This window comes from Lactuca serriola, chromosome 8, assembly GCF_051521515.1.
Source record: "Lactuca serriola cultivar US96UC23 chromosome 8, Lser_US96UC23_V15, whole genome shotgun sequence".
Lineage (NCBI taxonomy): Eukaryota > Viridiplantae > Streptophyta > Magnoliopsida > Asterales > Asteraceae > Lactuca > Lactuca serriola.
The window spans coordinates 27527157-27537073 of record NC_136415.1 but is presented as its reverse complement, the minus strand read 5'-3'; the positions used below and the strand labels follow the sequence as shown (position 1 = coordinate 27537073).

Here is a 9917-nt window from a genome sequence, read left to right as displayed (position 1 = left end):
AGAATCCACGCCAACTCTTGAATATTTGTTTGTTGAAGAAATGTTCTTTGACAGAGAGTGTTGTATGTCAAGAGGTTAATGGGAGTCTTAAATGGACTTGAATATTTCCAAGAACTAGTCAAGAATAAACCTATTTTTAATCACTAGAACACGACTTGAGCTTGATAACCTATCGTGTTTACATAATCTTGTTTATGTGCCCATTCCAGTTAAGTTGACTATGCATGTGAGTTCTATGACTTCTCATTTGATTGCATAAGGCAAAACACCTTGATTAGTGAAAGTACATTGATCAATGTAGGTGAGATGATCAATAACTTGGAAGCAATGATAGGCCCTTGTGCTGCCAGATGACAAGAAATTGAGATTAAGCATGTCCAGTTCATATGAGTTTGGATTTGTCATAAATCTTGTCCTATGATTGTGGCTGGAAATGACAATTCACATGGATAGGAATACATACACCATAAAATCTAAGTGGTAAGAAGTTTCTCTCTACTTCATGAGAATGATTGTAAGGAAACGTTTTCACTAGTAGATTTTGAAGGACTAGAGTTAGCAGTTGTGGTAATTGCGTTCTCAAATTCGAGTATGATTACGGCATCCCTTTTCATAATTTGAATTGTGAGAAGTGGAAATTAGTTTGAACATTCGGGACGTATTGCTATAAGTTCTGAAAGGTTTAGACACGCACATAAGCTGTCTAATCAAAGGTGTATGAGCTTGAGAAGTATAGGTAAAGACTTAACGAAGCATCGTGTATCAGAAATATGAAGTTTGGCAAGAAAGTCAAAAAGTATTGATTTCGAAAAGTCCAGCTGATTTTTGAGTACATGTGAAAGCTAGTGGGAGTATAATTGTTATGCTGGTAAAAATGTGATTATTATGCTAGTGGGAGCACAATTATTACGTTAAGTGTTGCTATTTATAGGAAACAAAGTTTTAGTTTGCAAAGTTGCAGAGTTTAAAAAATTATTTTGCTATAGTAAGACTTGAGGGAGAGAGCATTTATAATTCATTTCGAATTTAAAATTTAGATTAAAATTTTAATCAAACTTAGTCATGGTCATATATGAATGTTATGTTGAAATGTTTCAACATAGAAAATTCTATATATGGGAATATTTTAGCAAAAGACTGGTCAAGTATCATGTCTTTATGTAAGACATTATGAATCGTATCTCATATGCTTCAGGTATAGGAACAATTGCATATGCTATAATGTTCATGTGTTCTGATTTTTCCAAATGCATAGCGCGTTAAGAGGGAAAAAGGACTAGAACCATATATGGCTAAAATTGTTAAACAACTGTCAAGGAAAATCTGAGGCTTACCGAATATTGATTGCTTGTGGATAGTTGGGAGTATAGTAATGGATGGACCATATTGATATAATTCTTAATAGATAGGATTCTATTTAGAATGGATAGTCATATGGCAATTATGGAAATGTTTCCATAATGGGAGTTGGATATTAAGAAAATCTTTGTGTGAGTTAGAAACTTTAATGCAAGAAGGATGTTCAAGGAATGCTCTTTGAATGTGAGACTTCAATTCTGGGGAATTGTCTTGTAACATTCTCAAATGGAATACTTTGTAATATCATTGGCCAAGTCTTTGTGATTTTTGTGCTTAGACACTACAAAAGGATCATTGCATGTAAGTTTAGACTCAAACAGATTCTAGTAGTGGCAAGAATCTGGTATTCTTACACTTATAAGGATTAGGAAATTGTGAAATGAGCATCATTAGAAATGTGTTCAATTGATCTATTTCACAAAGAAAGGACCATAAAAGAACATAGTATACATGCTTGAAGTATGAGATAACTATTGTTTTAATTCAAGTATTAAGTTGATTGTTCGAAACATTATACAATGAATAATTTCTAATCAATATGGTGATTAAATAATAAGTGTTTTATTTATATTCAAAAGTTTTGAGACCATATTTGATTGTTTTATTCTTGTGTTTCACTTCGCATGTTTTACTTCCCGAGTAATAAGATTATTCAAACATCCACAGTCGATCATACTTTGAAAGTAAGTAATGAGGCAAGACTGTCATGAATCTGGCTGTAGATTGTCTAAGCGTTTAGACATAGCAAATGTTTGTTGCAGTAGTACTTCTGAAATAGGAATTTGAGTATTGGATTAAACCCACGCTCATTTGAATCACTTCATGGATCATATCACGAGTGATTGTGAGACGATAATATATTATATTCTTGAAACGGAGACATATGAGTTGTAGTTTACGAGTTGGTTGCACATTGATGATACGTAAACGCACCAGCACCTTGGTGTTATAAAATGTATTGTTGTGTGTGATTTTATGAGTAAATTGAGCAAACATATGAGTCGAAGTTTATCCGTTCCTTTTACCCTAAGATGGATAAAAGCAATATCTGTGGGCCCCTCGATGATTTAGTGATGACACCCTAAGTGCTTGGCCAAGCCTGAACTAAGTTGACGTGTTCAATTGTAGTCTATTATCAGTTGTCATAAATCGAAAATCGGGAAACAACACATGGACAGAGCGAATGATTATAAATCCATGCCTCGTGTCCATATGATATCTTGTAGAATGGAGGAATATTTGATCCATTATCTAAAGGACGCTTTACTGGTAAGATCAGAATTCGACAACGGCTTTTGAGAGCTACGATTGCTAATCGGATTTTGAAGTCGTACTTGCAGTTATAGTTATTAAATGTATCCAAGTGGGAGACAGTTGGATTAGGTGTCTAAGCCCATAACTATAAATTGGTATGTTCTTGACCCAATGGTAGCATGGTCCTTTTGGGTTGCCTTCATCATAGCAATTTGATAGGATGAATTATGGAGGAAGAGGTTAATTATGTTTCATTAATATATTTGAAAAATAATATATTAATTGTGAAATCATATTATTTAATTAGTATTGATCAAAAATTAATTTGGAATTAATTTTGTGATAAAAAGAGACTGATTAAATTAACGGGGACTGAGTATGTAAATCAATAATAGTTGTAGTTTGGGCTAATGGACCCTATTGGTATAGGGTGGACGAAAACTATATGAAAGTCCATATAGATTTCGTCCATAGGCTTACCATAAGGGATCTATGTGTTGCTTAGGGCCTAAGCAAAGGAATTAGGGTTTCCAAGTTGAAAACCCTAGAAGCCTCAACTATAAAAGGAACCCCATGGCTCCAAAATCGACACCTATGCATTCATAGAGAACCCTATCCAATTTTGAGCCTATCTAACCTCTCTCTCATGATTCTCCATTGCTACTTGGTGTTTATGACTCATTAGAGGTGCAACATTTGAGGCACTAAGATCTTGAAGGTCAAGATCAACTAGCTACAAGAAAAAGGTATTCATCTAACTTGGTTTTAGTTATCAATTTTGAAATTGTGTATGCTAGTCATAGAGTTTATGCTTTGGATTATTATTTGCATATATAACTTGAGAAAAACCTAGATCCAAAGCATTAGGGTTGCATGTACACCATAGTAATGTTATAGTGCTCAAAACCCATCAGATACAGCAGGTTCGGAGTAGACTCCCTACAACTCAGAGTCGGCAGAAGAGTTATGCCGACAAACGTCGACTAGATCTAGAGTTCTAGGTTGGGGACTTGGTTCTCCTGAAGGTGTCACCTTGAAAAGGTGTCATCCGATTCAGGAAGGGGGCAAATTGGGCCCCATATATATATATATATATATATATATATATATATATATATATATATATATATATATATATATATATATATCAAGCCTTTCAGGGTTTTGGCCCGGGTGGGCCGGGTTGCATATCGCTTGGATCTTCCTAAGGAGCTCAGTCAGATCCATAGCATGTTCCATGTCTTTCAGTTTCGGAGTGTTTAGTGGATGATTCCGTAGTAGTTCCATTTGAGGATATTCAGGTGGATGACCGCCTGAATTATATTAAGAGACTGGTAGCGATTCTTGACCGGAAGACAAAAACCTTAAGGAGCAAGATTGTTGAGTTGGTGAAAATCCAGTGGTGGCATCGCAAGGGTTCGGAATGGACGTGGGATCCAGAGGATGAGAACTACCCAAAGTTGTTTGGAGCAGCAGACTTCAAGGACAGAGTCTGATTTAAGTGGAGGAGAATTGTAACATTCAAGTTTTGTGTAAGTTCCTCTTTTAGTCCTTAATGCTAATTTGTTATCATTTTGGTCCTTTGCTAGTACGCGGGGCGTACTCTATGAGTACGCTTAGCGTACTAGCCTTTTGATGGTCGTGGATTCCACCCACGTACGCGGGGCGTACATGGAGTACACATGGCATATGCAGGTCTGGGACAAACACTAATTTTTAGGGTTTGTGCCCTATTTAAACGTCTTAAACTTATCTCTTGGATATTTTATACCAATCTCCACCTCCCCTTTGCTCCACCTTGGTTTCATGATGATGTTTTGGATTACAGTTTTATTAAATTTAAAAATGAAAATTTTGGTCTCATGATTGGGACGTTACAAACCGGTTAGGGATGCACTTTTAGTTCAAGCGTTTTTAGTCCACCATGGTTCGATTCTCTGTTCGAACGCTTTCTTTTAAAATTTAATTAACTAGTTTAAATTTTGCGACATGATATATATACGTTTACGTAGATAATTAACAATGAATATTGTAGTTCAGCTAGCTGTAAGTGGTGCCTTATGTTATACCTATACAAAGTAGGTTCTAATCTTGATTCCCTCACTTTCCTTTTTATTTTTTAAACTATCATTTTCCTTATATTTAAGGGTCATTTTTCTATTTTCCGCATGGTGTCCTATTACTGGACTGGCCGTGAAGATATCACATGGGAGCAAAGATACTAAATTGTATGTTTGACATGTATGACGATCCATGTTGTGTTGCTAACTCTTCACTTTCATAATCTAATATAATCCACTTTGGTTTACTACAATTTTTGACATGTTTAACCTTATCTCATTTGTTTTTTTAGCTATATAGCCAAGTCAATCAATTTATAGATATAGTAACTAGTATTGTCACTTCTAATTGCAACACAAAAAAAGTGAAATGCCTTTTAGTGTTGTAGTGATTATAAAATACAGTAGTGTTGCTTATAAGTTATAATATTGATTATGTTAGATTGAATCTTCAAACACATGGCATGCTTCTCAAGTCATTCAACATGCATACAAAAGGCTACATGTATGTCTCTAACATTATGCTAGAACATAATCCTGTCAATGTTCAGGTCTCTTATCAAATACTTTATGTGGCATGCTACCTTATGTATTCGGTCACTCGTGATTTAACGTTTTGAAGGAACCTAATTAAACAAAATTCTCACAATATATCATGTTACCAAAAATTTATCTTAATATCTTGTGATCTATAATAGAATTAAATTCTTTGCACCAATTTTTATATATTATGTAAATTCATGATCCATCGAAGTAATGATGAAGGCTTTGCATCCTAATGCCATTATCCAAATGACAATCTGGATGTCGTGTTGTGGATTTACCAATAATATGACTTTGAAAAAATGTGTTATTTAAAAAAAAAAAATTAGTAAACATAAATGTATAAACGTATAAAATGACAGATACATACTACACGTTTCATATGTTGTAAAAGAGACATAATATATAATATTATTTAATTTAAAATGAAAAAAAAAGAGAGAGAGAAAGTTGAAATTTTGATTCAGTTAGTGGTGATTGCACACGCGCATAACAGTGTGAGTGGGATAAGAGTATCCATTAACGCGGAGATTCAGATCTGATCAAAGTGTCAAGAACTCAAATATATAAAATTTTATTACGACCCCCTCAAGTTTCAAAATACACTTCAGATACCCCGTAATCCACTTCTATCCATCTAGCAAGTCCACACAATCCACCGACCAATTTTGTGGCTTAAATTTCTGGAAAGGAGGAATAACAGGATTCGGAAGTTGTAGATTTTCATTGAAATTTATTCATTTTTTAAAAAATTAAATAAAATTTAATAGTTACCGAATACTATAAGATAACCATTTAATTAAACTGTAATTAATACATACGAGCATAATTCTAGTCATTGTTAATCAAGACTCAAGAGGCTTATAAAGCTTGCTTTGGGTATTTTGTCGGTCTTAAGCTTAAACTTCATTCATTGAACTTGATTATTACGATAATTATATGTTATAAAAAGGTTTTATAATCATATACATAAAAAAAATAGTACAAGAAAAAATAGTGAAGCCTAAATACTTATTGAATTCATTTCTCTTGTTAAAATTTGTCATAGGAGTTTCTAATATGATTGAATTCAATTGTTAATAAAGTTTTTGGGATTAACAAGCATGTTATTCACGTATTTTTTTTTTTTTTTTTGACTCTTTCAAAAACAATAACCACCTAAGTGTTGACTTACAGCAAATGACTAAATTATGTGTCCTATTAACAAGCATGTAAATCCTAACATCGTCCTTTTTTTCAAATCTGTACGGTTACATGATTTCTGATAAGGGACTAGTTATGTAATAATAAAATACGTGATCCGTTTATATATGACTACTGGAAAAGTTTTGAGGGGTGTAAATGTAACATTTTCTCCACCAGAGTCCACAGCGATATACCAGGGAGTCGGTATTCTGGAATCTATAACAAACCCCGCAAAATCTCTCTCTCTCTCTCTCTCTCTCTCTCTCTCTCTCTCTCTCTCTCTCTCTCTCTCTCTCTCTCTCTCTCCTACACATATATATACACATATATGTAAGTATCTGTCTGTTGTATGCCACCGTCTGGTCGGCAACGAAGCTTCAGGTGAATGACCGTTTCTTTCTCTCTCTCGCTATCTCTCTCTCTCTCTCTCTCTCATACACTTGATTATATTCTTTTTTTATTTATCCTTTAACCACTTATAAATACCCATTCACCTGCAATTGCATTCACTATTTCTTTATTTCAATCAGAATTCAACTGTGCAGGAAGCAAATTAAACTTCGAGTTTTCTAGACATGGGGATTTTAGGAATTAAAAGAGACTCGTTTCTTTCTTTAATGGCACTTCAGTTTTAACTGCTGTCTTCTTCTACTACTTTTGTACATTAGGTCTCTCTCTCTCACTCTCGGTGTGTGTGTCACTTTCCTTCTGGTTTCTTGATTGCTATATGAATTATTTAAGTTGAACCTGCATTATTTGATTGTAAAAGAATCAAGATTCTATCATGAACGTATCAAAATCTTGATTTTATGTCGTAGAATGATGAATCTCGCAGCCATTTGACGCGTTTTCTTGTTTGGTTTACAGATTCTTCGGTGTCACAATGATTAACGTGATGGATTATGAGAAGAAACCCATGAACGAAGTGGAAAAAAGCTTGGATTCACAGTTATGGCATGCATGTGCTGGTGGAATGGTGCAAATGCCGCCATTAAACTCTAAGGTTTTGTATTTTCCTCAAGGTCATGTCGAGCATTCCGGCACCAGAAATTTTGATTTCGGTGATTCCCGGCGGATCCCACCTTACATTCCGTGTCAAGTATCCGCCGTCAAGTTCATGGCGGATTCCGAGACTGATGAAGTTTATGCTAAGATTGGGCTTTTTCCATTAAGAAATGTTCAAAGCGATTGTGATTTTGATGACCATGTCGAGAATGATGGGTTTTTAGGGTTTGATGATAAGAGAATTAATGAAAACAAAGAGAAACCCTCTTCTTTCGCCAAGACATTGACTCAATCTGATGCTAACAACGGCGGTGGATTCTCTGTACCAAGATACTGCGCCGAAACTATTTTCCCAAGGTTGGATTACGCGGCGGAGCCACCGGTTCAAACCATCTTGGTGAAGGATGTTCACGGCCAGATATGGAAGTTCCGACATATTTATAGAGGGACTCCCCGCCGGCATCTTTTGACCACCGGCTGGAGCAATTTCGTCAACCATAAGAAGCTCATAGCTGGTGATTCCATTGTGTTTTTAAGAGCCGATAACGGCGAACTCTGTGTTGGAATCAGGAGAGCAAAGAGGGGAATCGGCGGAGGCTTTCTCGAGAACTCCACCGCTAATTCTTCCCTATACGGCGGAGGGTTCGCCGGATTCCGACCACAAAACGAGAACAACACCAACAACTCCCAGAATGACCAAAGAAAATCGAGCGCTGAATTAGTGAAAGAAGCTGTGACTCTTGCAGCTAATGGGCAGCCATTTGAAGTTGTGTACTACCCACGAGCAAGCACGCCGGAGTTCTGTGTCAAAGCTTCGACTGTAAAAGCTGCAATGAGGATTCAATGGTGTCCTGGAATGAGGTTCAAGATGGCTTTCGAAACCGAAGACTCATCAAGAATCAGCTGGTTTATGGGCACAATCTCGTTAGTTCAGGTCGATGATCAAATCCGTTGGCCTAATTCGCCTTGGAGGCTTCTTCAGGTAACTAAGTTCTTGATTTGATTCTTAATTAATCATTTTAATACGAGTTCTTGACATCTTTTGTTGGTGTTCGTGGGATGAATTGAAGGTTGCTTGGGACGAACCAGAATTATTACAAAACGTGAAGCGAGTCAACCCGTGGTTGGTTGAGTTGGTGGCGAGTATGCCGGCGATTCATCTTTCGCCATTTTCGCCACCACGAAAGAAGCTCCGGTATCCTCAACCTCCGGATTTCCCGCTGCTTACGAGCATTCAGGGAGCCAGGCATAGTTGTCAGTTTGGACTAGATCATCATCGTCTCCGGTTCAACCAAATGCATCCGTTGATTAATCCGTTTCCATATGGGTTCACGAATCATGTTCATGACAACTCTTTCACCAGATTCCCATTTCAGGAACGCGATGAAAACATTTCCTCTTTCTTAACGATCGGAACCCATAACCCCCCAAAGACTACTACAAGTTCGAAGAAAAAAGACAATGAAAATCACAAGAGAAAACCCATATTCGTGTTGTTTGGACAACCGATTCTGACAGAAGAGCAGTTATCAGAGAGTGGTGTCTCCGGTGACACAGCAGCGAATCTCTCTGATGGATCGGTGGTTCTTCAGACAGGTTCTGTCCGGAGCTCTTCCGAGGAAGATGGGCCATGGCCGGAGACAGGCCATTGTAAGGTTTTCATGGCGTCAGAAGACATGGGTCGGACCCTTGACCTGACAGCACTTGGATCTTACGACGAGTTGTACATAGAGCTTCGTCACATGTTCGGTTTACAAAAACCAAATGCATGGCGGAACTTGGTCTACCGGAATGCTGCCGGAGTAACAAAATCCACCGGCGATGAACCTTTCAGGTAATGGTCGTACACAACATGCAGAAATTCTGACATTTTTTGTTTGGATACTAAAAAGTGGAATTTGGTTGTTGCAGTGAGTTCTCGAAGGCGGCACGAAGGTTGACGATTCAAACGGATTCCGTTAAATATTAGGAAATTATTGTTTTTCTTTTTTATTTTCTTTGATGATGTGTACAGTCTAGGTTTTGTCTCTTTGAAGTTTTTTTTTTTTTTTTTTTTTTTTTTAATTATTATGTTTGGTTGTTTTTTGATTAACTTATGTTAAATAAATAATTTGTTTAATGATATAAAGTTATGTTAGGCAAAATATTTATGTTAATCCCAAAGGATTAGAAACAGACAGCTTGCTCACGTGTGGGTGGTCCGGCTTACGTGCGTTTTGTTTTAATGCGTGGAGTATATCAATAACTTTTTTTTTATTATTATTATTCTTAAAACTAAATATGATGATTACAATAATATATCATAGGTCAGATTTGGATGTGTAAAACATAGATAATTCAGTAGTTTATTGTTGGAAAATGACACAAAAATACGGATCTCCTTGCATGTAATATCGTGAAAATTGTTTTTTTTTTTTTAAATATAGGAGTTAATAGTGAAAGAAAATCACAAAAATGAAAAGTCTTTTAATAAAATAATATTTTAAGTTACTAGACAAAATAACCATCAAT

At 36.0% G+C, this 9917-nt stretch overlaps 1 protein-coding gene across 2 annotated transcripts; it reads left to right on the top strand.

Annotated features, from left to right (window-relative positions):
• The first annotated feature begins 6647 nt into the window (after window positions 1-6647).
• On the top strand, window positions 6648-9442 carry LOC145069143 (auxin response factor 16-like). 2 transcript variants are annotated; one of them, XM_079016109.1, is made up of 4 exons: window positions 6648-6782; window positions 7269-8388; window positions 8477-9240; window positions 9318-9442. In XM_079016109.1, the coding sequence occupies exons 1-4, from the start codon at window positions 6751-6753 to the stop codon at window positions 9373-9375; spliced, it is 1974 nt and encodes a 657-aa protein (XP_078872235.1). In that variant the 5' UTR covers window positions 6648-6750; the 3' UTR covers window positions 9376-9442. The 2 variants fall into 2 exon arrangements, with proteins under 2 accessions (XP_078872235.1, XP_078872236.1); XM_079016110.1 differs by lacking the exon at window positions 6648-6782 and adding an exon at window positions 6820-7069.
• Window positions 9443-9917: the final 475 nt, after the last annotated feature.